This window comes from Metopolophium dirhodum, chromosome 1 (assembly GCF_019925205.1).
Source record: "Metopolophium dirhodum isolate CAU chromosome 1, ASM1992520v1, whole genome shotgun sequence".
Lineage (NCBI taxonomy): Eukaryota > Metazoa > Arthropoda > Insecta > Hemiptera > Aphididae > Metopolophium > Metopolophium dirhodum.
The window spans coordinates 2,749,149-2,763,048 of NC_083560.1; the positions used below are offsets into that span (position 1 = coordinate 2,749,149).

The following is a 13,900-nucleotide window of genomic DNA, read 5'->3' on the forward strand; positions in this document are numbered from 1 at the left end:
AAACATTATTTATCCAATTATCGTTGGCCAGTTAATTCTCAAGTATAGAATTATGATTTTTATTACTTACCTATTTGAATATAAAAAAAAAATATTATTAAATCAACTTAATTTTTTTGTAAAAATATTGTATTTCATTAATTAATAAAGTAACCTGTTTTATCATCTGGAGATGAATTTACATAAAGCTAAAAATATTTTTTAATAGTATTTTTTTCACATACATTTATTGAAACATATCCTTGGCATTGGTTAATGGTTTATAATTTGTCAGTTTCTAAAACTGTAGGTACACTTTATGACTGTGAGTCTGTGAGTCTGTGACCTCCTCTTATAACTTAACAGTTAATTTAAATAATATTAAACTAAACAATTTGAATATTAATTTAATAGTATAATTATTATAACATGAGTTACTTGTTTGCTAGTTGGCGAGACGTTTACCTACTCAAATTATTTTTATTTAATGCATCCTGGTCAGTCAAATACATTTTGCATCCTAAATAAAAGTATATCTATTATATCTTTAATGACAAACACTTGGACCATGAAATTGTCTTCAGCTTTATCTGCAAACAAAACTGCCAATAAAAATAATCAAATTTAGAATTATAAAGTAAAGTTTTAAAATATTTACCAACTTTCTTTAAAAGCGATTTATCACTCTTAAAGCCCTTTCCAGCTCACATATTAACTTCATTCAATCTAGTATCCAAGCTATCACGTGGAAAATCTTCCAAAATATCAACATAATCACACATGCTTCTATCATTGTAAGGCTTAAGATGTTTGAATATGTCTTCCAACATATTGTGTTGTTGTCTCGCCCGATTTAATGTAACTTAGTTAGTTTTTGCATTTAATGAACTAGTAACAATATTGTAAAATCGGAATTTCTTTTTTTCCGGTAACTAAAATGTATACAATTTTTTATTATAACCAAAAAATATGTATAATGAGAGTTCTTTTAATCAATTTGTATTGTGGTAAAGTACTATGTCCTGCTACTTGCCCAAAACATGTAAAACCTCGTATAGTACTGTACCTAATATGATGAAAAAAATTATAAATTTTTGTACAAAAACTGCAGCGGCTGTATACTGTATAGTGAGTTGTATTATTACCGGGATTATTACACTATCAATTGTTTGATTCCACTCGCGCGTATACGTTTATTCTTACGATTATCACACATAATAATTTATATAATTTTTATATTTCTATTATGTTTTATTTAAACGTTATAATATTCCTTTACGAATTATTATCCTTTTTGTTTGTACATTTTCTTATTTTTTAAGAATCGCGCAAAAACGAGATGTTTTCATGATTTTCTGTATGCACGGCGGCGATAAACGACGGTTTTCGATGACTGTCACCCAATCACAGAACGCAAGTCGGCGTATATTCTTAACGTAAATGCAGTTTTTTTTATAGAAAACTAATAGACATTATAATTCTTTCCATCAATTTTTCAGATTAAAGAACACGTAATTTACTATTAAATTTAAGAGTGGTCCGTTACCGTCGGTAGACGCGGCATGAAGTGAACAGTAGCCCGGCAAGTTTTTAGATACATAATATATTATCCATCTCAATGTAGGTGTGATAATATCACAGAACTAAATATGATAAAAATATTGATAATAAACCTTATCATGTCATCGCCTGCGAACCCTATTTTGTATGTTTTTCATCGGATGCATTGAGAATTCTAGAATTTTCCCGTACAAAATTATAAAAGTGCGTCCACATTTGAGTAAACTTACATAATTTAATAAAAACCCTCGGTTCCACGGATTGTGTGTGAGTGTGGAAAACGTAAATTTCTGCTACATAGTTTTGACGTGGCTTTATATGTTTTTTAGTTATTAAAGATAAATGCTGTTGACGCAGTTGCCAGGAGCGGTGCTAAAAGTAAAGTAGTTGAAATATAGGTGCCCTTTCTGAGAACAATATTTTTAATACAGTGAGTACAGATTAATGTGATCATATTGGTTCAGGCCATTTTGATTCTATTAACCAGTTGATTCTATAAAGCATCTTTGTTTTCAATATAATATTTGGTTTGGGATTTTCATCTTTGATTCCAACAAATTGTTGATTTTATTGTGTAAACTAACAATCGGGTTGATTGTGTGGTTTACCAGGTTGCAGGTAGCAAGACTGTTGTGATGAGGATTTTCTTCTTTTGGATTGAATAAAATATAACTCGTTGAATTGTTAAGATGTTTACTAAGATTTACTTCAGTGAAACTATTCCAAGTCCAAATAATACAATTATTAGTCTGTATGACGTGAATATGCTTCTGATGGCAATGGGTGAACACGTCTGAGTACAGGCCGTTTTAGGTCTGCTTTTATAAGGCCCCATGCTCTCTTACCTTCCCTCTTGTCCATCGACTTATCCGTATTGCGTAAAGTCATTATCTGTATCCTGCATGCCTAGTTGTGCAAAAAGTCATATCATCGTTTCCCCGAAACACTATTAGATAGTGTTTATTAAATAATGTTTATAAAACATTCATTAGATACTATGTCCTTGTTCCTAGTTTATGTATATATATATATATATATATATATATCCATATCCTGCCGCCATATATGCGAATCATGTTTTGTGTTTCCAGTTACGCCACTGGTTCTTTCCATCAAAGTTATAATATTGAGCGCATGTATCACTCATTACTGTTCTTAATATAGTAGTGACAGTTTCTTATACTATTTTGGCACCCACATTGTCTTCAGCGATTTTTCTAAAACTGTAAAAGCAATTATTGATAAATTAAGTTTTGAGTTAATAATCATAAATAAAAAATAACAATTAAATGCTGTGATGCTGGATCTTTGAACTTATTTTCTATTTCAACAACATCTTCTAAGGAATTAAGTGGCAAATTGTGGAACTTGCTTCAAAATTTTTCCTGAATACTTAAACTAGCTGGTTGGACAGTTTGATTATTGGATTGTAGTAATTGTTCAAGTAAACAATTAGTGTATAGTGTTGCTTTGAACTGTTTTTGCATGATGTTTGCAATGGTTGATAAGTTAACTAAAAATATTGATTTTAAGTTATTACATATTATTTTACAATACCCTGATTTACCATAAAAATTAATTTACCTCCATCATTAGGAGTAATTTTGTCTTCCATCTTGAGATACTTCTCTTGCTGAAATATTCAGCTCAACCATATCTTTTGTCACTATTATCTGTACAACCTAAGCAAATATAGAAATTTAAAAAAAAAACTGTAACTTATCAAATAATAATTGTATTAACTAAAACTAATTGTGACCAATATGATTTGTTTTATTTCTTTTTTCTGTTGAGTGGTATGCTGGCTCAAACATATCATCCTCACTATCATCTGTACAACATTAGCAAAAATAGCCATTTTTAAAAAAACTATTTAACTTACCAAATAAGAACTATATCAACTGAGACTTATATTTTAGATTTTTCGTGGGGTGGTATGCCAGTTCAAACATTGTCACTATCATCTGTACAGCATTAGCAAAGATAGACATTTTTAAAAAACTACGTAACTTATGAATAAGAACTATATTAACTAAGAATAATATTTTTACCAATTTGATTTATTTTTTGGGTTTTTCTGTGGAGTGATACGGTTGCACCAATATATTGTCATTATCATCAGCATAACATAAGCAAATAATGAAGTTTTTAAAAGCTATTTAACTAATCAAATAAAAATTATAATTACTAAAAAATTTAGCCAATGAAGGAGGTTTTGGAAGACTGAATAAAACCATGAGATTCTTGTAAATTTAATTCATCAGTGAATAAGTTTAAATTTTAAAATTTCTGCTTCTTCCCGCGACCTATATCTTCATCATTTATTTCGTTGTTTCACCATAATAGCTTAACTCCTTCTCAAATTGTTTTAATTTTTTTCTTGCTATTTTGTAGTTATCTAAAATCATGGTCACATTATGAACAGAATAATCAAAGTTCTTAATATAACAATACTTACCACATTCATATAAAACATATTCATTTAAATTATTATTCATACTAAGAAAATATACCTCATATATAATAATTTAAAATATTATATAATAAGCTGATAAGTGATAAGTATCACCAAATACATTATACTAATTTCACATTTTTTTTATATATTATAATATATTAATATATTTATAATTATAAAGACATGAATATATATAGTTTCATGCCTTTCATATTGTTTAATGTTTATACTCGTGTTTATATTATTAGCAGTGTTCAGTTTGAATATAGGTATACCTGACATTAAATTAAAATTAAAAACTCGGAAATTATATAATTTACTAGCTGATCCTGTGCACTTTGTTGCCCGTTAAATGTACCAACTCTATATGACTCAAACTTTGTTCAATTCATTATTTAATATTAGGTGTATGGTGTTCAAAATTTATCTTAACTTTTCTGTCGCCTGGAATAAAAATTCTGATTTGCAGCAGTATATTATCAGGTAGGCAATCTACCTGCGGTAGATCGTGGACCCAGTGCTGTTTGTATGTAAGTTTATGATTTAACTTTAAAGTATCAAAGTTAAACCAAGTTTATTTTGATATAATACGGTGGATTAATATAATCAATTAATACATAATCCTAACCTAACCTAACCGTACTAAAATCCGATGAATAAAAAAAAAAAACAAATTTAACATTTTTTTAATTAGGCTATCTTCTTCCCAGAGATCTGCACACAAACATTAATTTATATATAATATAGCTGATCCTGCATACTTTGCGGCCCATAAAAAATGACAAAACAATTGTGAATATTCAACTCCTTTTTGGTGTACCTACCTCACTGCAATAAGTGCAACTCAGCCACCATAGTAGGCAATGTGCGAAAATTTGATTTGATGCATGCTTGTGCCTGATCTGCCCGATTAACCAATAGCAACCAATAATAAATAAATACTATTTCTATTAATTATTTCTCCTATAACCAATAATTTATAAACAAATACTTCCATCGTAAATCTCTAAATCCCTGTTTGGGTACTTCTATTAATTGGTCGTAGCGTGATGTTATGTAGCCTATGCTCTATAGCCTTCCTCCATGAATGAACTATCCAACAAAAAAAAAATTTTTCAATTCGAAAAATTAGTTCCTGAGATTAGCGCGTTCAAACACACAAACTCTACAGCTTTATATATTAGTATAGATTTACAACTATATACAGAATATATAGTTTGCAAGTATAATTTTTGACACAAACTAATAATTAAATAAATTTACTTGTAAAAATATATTCAGACAAGCGCATAAAATGATCCAATTAGGGATATCTATGGTAAATTTACGTGTATCTAAATATTTATCAAATATAGGTCTAACCAAAGATGCGAAAATTGCATAAGAATATAGACATTCTATTTGTGTCTATAATTAATATACAAGAGAATGTAGATATTATAGAAGTATACCCTATACATAGACATACAGATTTATCATTGACATCACGTAGACTATGTAGTTTGCTGGGCTATTAAGAAGTAGAGAACATAATTAGGTACTGTTTTATTAAATGCATTTTTATTGTCCTTATAGCCGGTATTATAGTTATATGACTTAGTAAATTCATCAGCCATCAGTTTTGTTGAGTTTAGTATTATGTTCGTAGATCGATCTAGACAAAAATGACTACACTGCTTTTAGTAATAAGTAACATTTTACTAACGCATGACGTCACATAAGTAATATTATAATTTAGTGCCTACTGTATGATGGATTTTTGACAAGTTGAATTGCACTTTGGTTGTCTACGTGTAATGTTGGTTGTTCGCCCATTATACAGTTACAGATTTCCTTGACTAATCTGTTGATCCAAACCAAACCTTTGACTGTTTCGCATGCCATAATATATTCTGCTTCAGTTGAGCTGAGCGTTACTATGGATTGCCTATGCGCTTGCCATGACACACAGACAGCCCGAGCATGAACAGATGATATGAAGTTGAACGTCTTGACTCTAAGTCTCCTTTATAGTCAGAATCTGAGTACACACTTAAACACAGATTCACGTGAGATTTATAATATAGATCAAAGTTTGTTGGATTATTTAAAAAATCTACTTACATAATTTACAGAAATATTATAATGAGTATAGTAAAGTATAAGAATATTAAATTGGAAGTGTTATGTTTTTATTGTCAATATTAAGATTAAAAATATTTAATATATAGCTATATACACAACAAATAATGATATATACATAAATACAGAAGATTTTTTATTTAGCGTTCATAAATATAAACTAATTATGTGAATACTACCAAACCAGAGTTATTATTAAATTGTACCTAAGCTAATTAACTTTTTATGCAGGAGAGTTATAGGTCAATATGAATAATGTTCATTTGAATTATCAACTAATTCAATTCCAATTAGTTATGATGGAGAAAATTTAGTTTAGAATCTGTAGTTCTGTTATACTGCAACCGGCCTATTAAGTGTTTAACTGAATACAAAATAGTACATTTTAATAATAGTAGAACGCTTGAATTTACAACACGAATCTTGAACATTTTGGGTCATTTATTTAAAATTATTTTCATGTCATAAATGTTAAAACCGGTATAAACTATTAAATTGCGAATTTTTTACCATATAAACAAGTTTTTAAGTTTTTTTCCTTACATGTTTTTACTGCATATTGTGACAATTTTTAGTGCATACAAATCCGCTCTCTAGCTAATATTGTATAATGTTTGGCACTTGACGAAAATAGTAGATTTTATAGATAATAATAACATTTTATAAATAATCGTAATGCTACTATTCCACCAAGAAAAAAATTGTTTTATATTTTAATTAACTGTATTCTTCATCAAATTCTGTAGCTACACTTTATGGCTGTGAGTCTGTAACCTCCTCTTATAACTTAACAGTTAATTTAAATAATATTAAATTAAACAAATTGTATATTAATTTAATAGTATAATTATTATAACATGAGTTACTTGTTTGCTAGTTGGCGAAACGTATACCCACTCGAATTATTTTTATTTAATGCATCCTGGTCAGTCAAATACATTTTGCATACTAAATAAAAGTATATTTATAATAGATTTAGTGACCAACGATTCACTTGGACCATGAAATTGTGTTCAGCTTTATCTGAAAATAAAACTGCCAATAAAAATAATCAAATTTATAGTTATGAAGTAAAGTTCTAAAATATTTACCAACTTTCTTTAAAAGCGATATATCACTCTTAAAACCTTTTCCAGCACACCAGACCAAAACTATTCTTGTTCTCTCATCGCCGCCATGGAACTGTAGCAGCTGTATACGTAGGGAGTTGTATTACTCGCGCGTGTACGTTTACGCTTACGATTATCACACATAAATACATAATAATTTATTTTTTTGTATTATGTTTTATTTATACGTAATTCTATTCCTTTGCGAATTATTTTTTGTTCATTTTGTTATTGTTTAAGAATCGCGCTAAAACGCGATGTTTTCATGATTCTCTGCATGCACGGCGGCGACACACACCGTCACTTTCAATAAACGACGGCTTCCGATGACTGTCAGCCAATCACAGAACGCAAATCGGCACCTCAGTCTTCGTGCGCAATAATATAATAACTATAGAAAACTTATAAATATTTTAATTCTTTCCAACAATATTCTTCAGATTAAAGAATACGTAATTTACTATTAAATTTGAGAGAGGCCCATTGCCGTCGGTAGTTGCAGAATGAGGTGATCACTGAACAGTAGCTGCTACCGTTCGGCAAGTTCGGACGCCGCTATGCCTGGCGGTGTAGCCAACCTTGGTAGTGTGGTGAGGGATTATTGGGGCGGAACTATATTATGTATTAGATACATAATATATTATCTATCTCAATGCAGGTATGATAATATCACAGAACTAAATAGATCACTTTCTTTTAGGTTATGTTTATTATATGATAACGTTCTTATCACTAACTGGTGGTCCATTTGTATTTGGTTTCTTATTAACTTTTTTTGATTTAGCCATAATTTTATTAGTTAACTCTTGTCTCTTACTTAAAATTGTGTTTTTTGGTTAAAAACGTTATAATTATGTCTATTAAATTAAGTAACCACGCTCGTAGTCTAACTGGGGATGTTCGGAAACGATATTTAGACCACATACTATTGTTAAATTCTCAAGATCCATACTTGTTGTTGAAAGACAATTGTGTACTTTGGATAACAGATTTAAACTTAGTGCCTTCAATTACTTACCCTGATATTTGTAACTACCTAGTATTGACTAAGAGTGCTTACACATTGGAAGAATTTAAAGCGTACAAAAGTCTAGATGCATATAATTTTTTTGTTAGTGGTTGGGTTTCAAATGTCAAATGGACCGAGGTAGATAGCTATGTTCTTGTAGTTGCTGAAGTAAGTCAAGTATAAGAATGTATTTCTGTGTTGTAAAGATTAATTTAAAAAGTATATAAAGGTTTCTGTTTCTCTTTACATACTTACTGGTTATATAATAGTCTATTCTATAATCAGAGATTAAAAGTGTTGTGTTGCCTAGGAATTTAACAGCAGTTTTGTTTGGTGTAAGTATAATTCTACCAAACTTTAACTACAGATTCTAAGTTAATTTATTATCACTATTTGTTCTAAGACTAGTTGGCAGTTGGCACACTACTTCTTTACAACATTTGACAGACAATAAATTACAGAGGCGCTGAAAGTTGGTTTTGCCTATGATATGTTTCATAGGTAAGTAAGTGGGTGGGTGGGTGAGTGGATATAATATAATTGAAGGCAAACACCTACTTTTTTAAACAATTATACCTAATTATTTATGCATATTTTATTTTTTGAGTGTATTGACTCAAAATAAAATTGTCTTATTATGTGTTTCAAAATACATCGGCGCCCCTATAAGCCTACTGTCATTATAAGCCTATTGTCTCTACATTATTACTATTATTTCTGTTTAGGTAGTACATTCTCAAAGGTTAAATGACACTAAATTGCTGCCATGGGTTATAGTTAAAATGAATGGCAAGATTGAAGCTGCCCATTGCTTATGTATGGCTGGATTAGGTGAATGTTGTTCACACGTAGGAGCAGTCCTTTTCTATTTGCAGCATGCATTTAATATAAAAAGTACAAAATCAGTTACAGATGTCTATGCATATTGGGCAGCACCATCTCTTGACAAATCTATCCCTAGTAAAATAAGTGAAATAAACTTTAATCATCCAAAGAACATGGCTTCCACACAATCCAAATTGAAACCAAAATCAAATTACATACAAAAGTTACCTATAACACTGAATAATTCAAAAAAATTAAAAAATTTCTTAGGAAAATTACAAACCATTAATAGTCAAGCTAGTATTTACTATTTTGAAAGTAGTAACACCATTTAATTTAAAATTTGTAAAAAATAATTTTCCAAAAAGCTTAACAAATATTTTTAAAGATGAGTATGCCACATTAAGTAGAGAGGAATTAGTAGATATAGGTTCAAAATTAGATTTTTCTTTAAATGAAAATGATTGTTCTGATATAGAGAAAGCAACAAAACTACAGTCAGAATCTAAAGATTGGTTTACGTATAGAAGTGGCCGTATCACAGCTTCTAGAGCCAAGGACATTTGTACTGTTAAGTCCTATGATTCAAATATTAGTCTTTTAAAAACAATATGCTATCCATCAACAAAACAGTTTAAAAGCGCAGCTACCGATTGGGGTAAAATCCATGAAATTGATGGTAGAAATGCATACATAAAAAAATTAAAAAACGATCACATAAATTTTTCATTCACTATCTCTGGACTAGTAATTAATCCAAATTTTCCATATCTTGGTGCCAGTCCAGATGGAATAATTAATTGTGATTGTTGTGGGAAAGGCTGCGTAGAAATAAAATGTCCCTATAGCTTAACTAAAGACAAAAGTATAAGAAGTATGACCTATTTAACTAGTGGAAAGTTAAATAAAAATCATCAGTATTATTATCAGGTACAAACTCAGTTGTTGATGTGTGGTGTCACTTAAGGTGATTTTTTAGTATGGTCATCATATGAATATTGTTATGTAGAACGTATTCAAATTGACTATGAAATATGTGATGAAATAGTGGCTAAATCAAAATGGTTTTTTTATGAAGCCATCTTACCAGAACTTGTAGGGCGGTATTTCACTAATACTGAAACTTTGTCAGTTAAAAATAATATGGAAGTAATGCAAAATACTGATACTGCTAAGGAACCTTATAAATATTGTACCTGTAAGGAAGACAAAGGAGGTAAATCAATTATGTGTACACAGGAAAATTGCCCTAATCTTTGGTACCATTATGTATGTTTGGGAATTAAACGCAAACCAACATCAAAGAAATGGATATGCGAATTCTGCAAATAATAACTTCATTAAAGTGTACTTGTTTATTTAAATAGGTTTTGAATGTACATATATTTTTTTTTTAATAAAATTATAATAATTTTAACTTAAAGGTATAACTGAACTACACATATTTATTAATGCACAGCAAACCGTTACGATGGAATCTAGTAAACATGTCTCATCATCTTGATGTTTAAGAGTAGTTATTTGTACTGGACCATTTAAAATTTAAAATTTTGATCTAGTAAGACCAATAATTCGCTCAACATGAATTCTGACAGATGCAATTTTTCTGGTTTCCTCAACAGAGCATGGATGCAACTGGGGTAAACCTTTTGTAAAAGCTGGAGTCTTTAATGTTGCACAATGAAAACCAACACTTTCATTAATAGTAAGTCCTCTGTTGGCCAAAACAACATCTCCTGGAATTAAATTATTTAAAAAGTTACAATTTTCAGTTATATGTTTATCGCTAACTCTACCACCCCAACCATCTGATATATATGAAATACTTCCCTGGGGAGTTATAGCTATAAGATATTTTACAGTATTTTTATTTTTATATGATGACCATGTTTGTGCCCTAGCTTTTAAATTTGATGGTTTTTCTATAGCAATCTCAAAACAATCAATAATAACAGCAACTGAATTGCCAAATATATTAAAAAATGATCTTGGCATTGTACTGCGTAGAGCTTCCCTATCTGGCCAATATATTAGATTTTTAAACATGTGTTCTAACAATATGATCACTTTCCTGAAAATAATTGATGCTGTTGAACATGTTACATTAAATCTATATCCTAAATCAGTAAATGGAACGTTTAATCTTAATTTCATTAGACACAATAAAAGTTTTTGAAATTCGTTTAATCTCTGATTATTAGCAGTAAGTCCGTGTTTAATGTGATCTAATACTAAATTAAAAACAGCCATTGATTCCAGTCCTGTGTAATAAGTCAACATTTTTTCCCGCCCAATAAATGTTTTTTCACTTAAGTTAAAATAATCTACTTGATTTTGTAATTCAGAACACTTATCTCGTAAATTCTCCAACTCGTTGACATCATTTAACTTAAAGTCAGTATTACAAGCTGTTCCACTTTCTTCAGTAGCATCATTCAATATATCATTTGGTACATCAATGCTCATACTGTGTTCAGAAGAATCAACCACATTTAATTGTACAGTATTTGGAAACAATTGCGTAGGTTTTAATTCCATTCTTCTACTTGCACGATTGTACCTTTTAATTGCAGGAGTAGTCGCTTTACCTAATATGAAAAAAAAAATAGTTAATTAAAAATTTAGAAAAGAAATATGAAAAAATTATTTACTTCTTCCAGAGTTATAGCCCATGCTTAAGGTTGGTATCCAATCTGGATTTTTATCATCATTGTAATTGGCTGGTTTACCTTAAAATAAAATAATTTGAAAAAAAATTCATAATTTATAATATACGTGATGAATACTTGTTTAATAATATACAACCAACCTTATATTTTGTAGTATAGTAATATTATAAAAAAATTTAACTTATACAGCAGCTATAGGTACTTATAGATTATAGTTATTATTAATTTATTCTTATGTTTGTCCACATAATCACTAATGTGTTAGTCTATTATAGATTAAATAGGTCTTATAGTCTATACTATATAAAGTAGTCAATCTGAGTTGTACAAGTATGATTATTAATTGTAGTCTGTAGATGGATAGGCAGCATATTAGTTAAAGACAAGTACCAAAGCAGTCACTAAGTAACTATTGTTTATATTTACCAGATTTAAAATGAATTGAACAAATCCTCATATTCTTCAACTGACTATCATGAACATCAGTTCTGTGTAACGCGTTAAGCCACTCTGTTCGCTGTTTTAATATTTGTGTTTTTAAATCTGAGGCAGCATTCACTTTAACCTTTGGAAACCGATAAAATGACAACGAATTGTCCAAGGTTTTGTTTCAACAACCGAAAACGGCACAAATAGTCGGCATTTTAAATAAAAGATTGAATAATAAAAACGAATTTATTAACAAAGTACAAACAACAAATTAATTCAAAGCTGAAAACAGTGAAAACGTAGTAAACTACAGCAGTATTCGTTGTTTGTTGGACCACCAATTTATGATAACACATAATTGATAAGATAACGTAATTGCTTATATACAGCCCTAAATGATAAAACTATTGATAATAAACCTTATCATGTCATCGCCTGCGAACCCTATTTTGTATGTTTTTCATCGGATGCATTGAGAATTCTAGAATTTTCCCGTACAAAATTATAAAAGTGCGTCCACATTTGAGTAAACTTACATGATTTAATAAAAACCCTCGGTTCCACGGATTGTGTGTGAGTGTGGAAAACGTAAATTTCTACTACATAGTTTTGACGTGGCTTTATATGTTTTTTAGTTATTAAAGATAAATGCTGTTGACGCAGTTGCCAGGAGCGGTGCTGAAAGTAAAGTAGTTGAAATATAGGTGCCCTTTCTGAGAACAATATTTTTAATGCAGTGAGTACAGATTAATGTGATCATATTGGTTCAGGCCATTTTGATTCTATTAACCAGTTGATTCTATAAAGCATCTTTGTTTTCAATATAATATTTGGTTTGGGATTTTCATTTTTGATTCTAATAAATTGTTGATTCTATCAGTAATTTTTTAATTTATTGTAGTATGTATTTTCCTTCTTTGTTAATTTCCATATTACGCACTATTCACTACTTCATAATATAAGTATTGAGCAATACTCTTGCTCTGTACATTTATGCACAGAAAGAAATGCAATATGTGTTGAATATATATTTTATAAATTAATATTGGCGATTTGATTTTATCTACGGCAATATAACATTATAATATTATATATTAACCGTGTTGGTTGTGGAATATATCGTTATATTATGGTAATATTCACAAACTAAAGTTTATATTTAAAAAAAATTTAACACAATCACTTTTATGGGAAAGATGTTTAATGTAAATTATTGTTTTTTGTAGGTACTTATAGGGATGATCACTTAAACTATGGGTGGTAGTTATTTTTACTGAATCAAATTACTATAGTGTGATACCAGTGAATTGGCTTATTCAATCACTTGAATTGGAGGAACAATCAAACACTCTAACCTTGATTCAGTTCAGTATTGTCAATGGCTACCATTTAAATTAACCTATATTGAGTTACTTAAGCCAGTGATCTATGCATCTTGGGAGTTATTTAAGATCAAAATTATTTATAATAAAATATTGTGGGTACATGATGTTATACATAATACGCACATAATATTTCTGTACCGCTAGTTGGTTTAATTTTAAAGTAATTAAGTAGTTTAATTTAAATTTATAATACCTATAATTTTTTTTTATTAAAGACTATAGTTCTAAGTAAATATATTTCTGTTACAGTTAATTTTTAACAGCTGGTGTGGTCCAAGCAAAGTGGATATGTTGATATGTTGTTTACGCAAGACGCTAGATGAAATTAAACAATATAAAGTCATAGAACTTCAAAC

The 13,900-nt window shown here is 29.4% G+C and overlaps 1 protein-coding gene, 1 long non-coding RNA gene and 1 pseudogene across 2 annotated transcripts; 1 reads left to right on the forward strand and 2 right to left on the reverse strand.

The window, feature by feature from the left end:
* Positions 1 to 548: 548 nt before the first annotated feature.
* On the reverse strand, positions 549 to 3,353 carry LOC132936022 (uncharacterized; annotated as a pseudogene).
* Positions 3,354 to 10,411: 7,058 nt separating this feature from the next.
* LOC132934980 (uncharacterized) lies at positions 10,412 to 12,482 on the reverse strand. The gene is made up of 3 exons (XM_061001415.1): positions 12,157 to 12,482; positions 11,713 to 11,790; positions 10,412 to 11,649 (listed from the first exon to the last, which is right to left on the reverse strand). Exons 1-3 carry the CDS (start codon positions 12,185 to 12,187, stop codon positions 10,604 to 10,606), a joined length of 1,155 nt encoding a protein of 384 aa, XP_060857398.1. The 5' UTR covers positions 12,188 to 12,482; the 3' UTR covers positions 10,412 to 10,603.
* Positions 12,483 to 12,600: 118 nt separating this feature from the next.
* Positions 12,601 to 13,613, forward strand: LOC132936024 (uncharacterized). Its single transcript, XR_009663384.1, has 3 exons — positions 12,601 to 12,732; positions 12,795 to 12,895; positions 13,386 to 13,613. It is a non-coding gene; the product is annotated as an uncharacterized LOC132936024 (long non-coding RNA).
* The last annotated feature ends 287 nt before the right edge of the window (positions 13,614 to 13,900 follow it).

Excerpts from the sequence above, each read along its gene's own strand:
- LOC132934980 (XM_061001415.1), bottom strand. The coding sequence starts at position 12,187 with ATGAGGATTTGTTCAATTCATTTTAAATCTG. Across the intron at positions 11,791-12,156 it reads TTCAATTCATTTTAAATCTG|GTAAACCAGCCAATTACAAT; the intron begins GTAAATATAAAC and ends TTTTATTTTAAG. Across the intron at positions 11,650-11,712 it reads GGGCTATAACTCTGGAAGAA|GTAAAGCGACTACTCCTGCA; the intron begins GTAAATAATTTT and ends TTTTCATATTAG.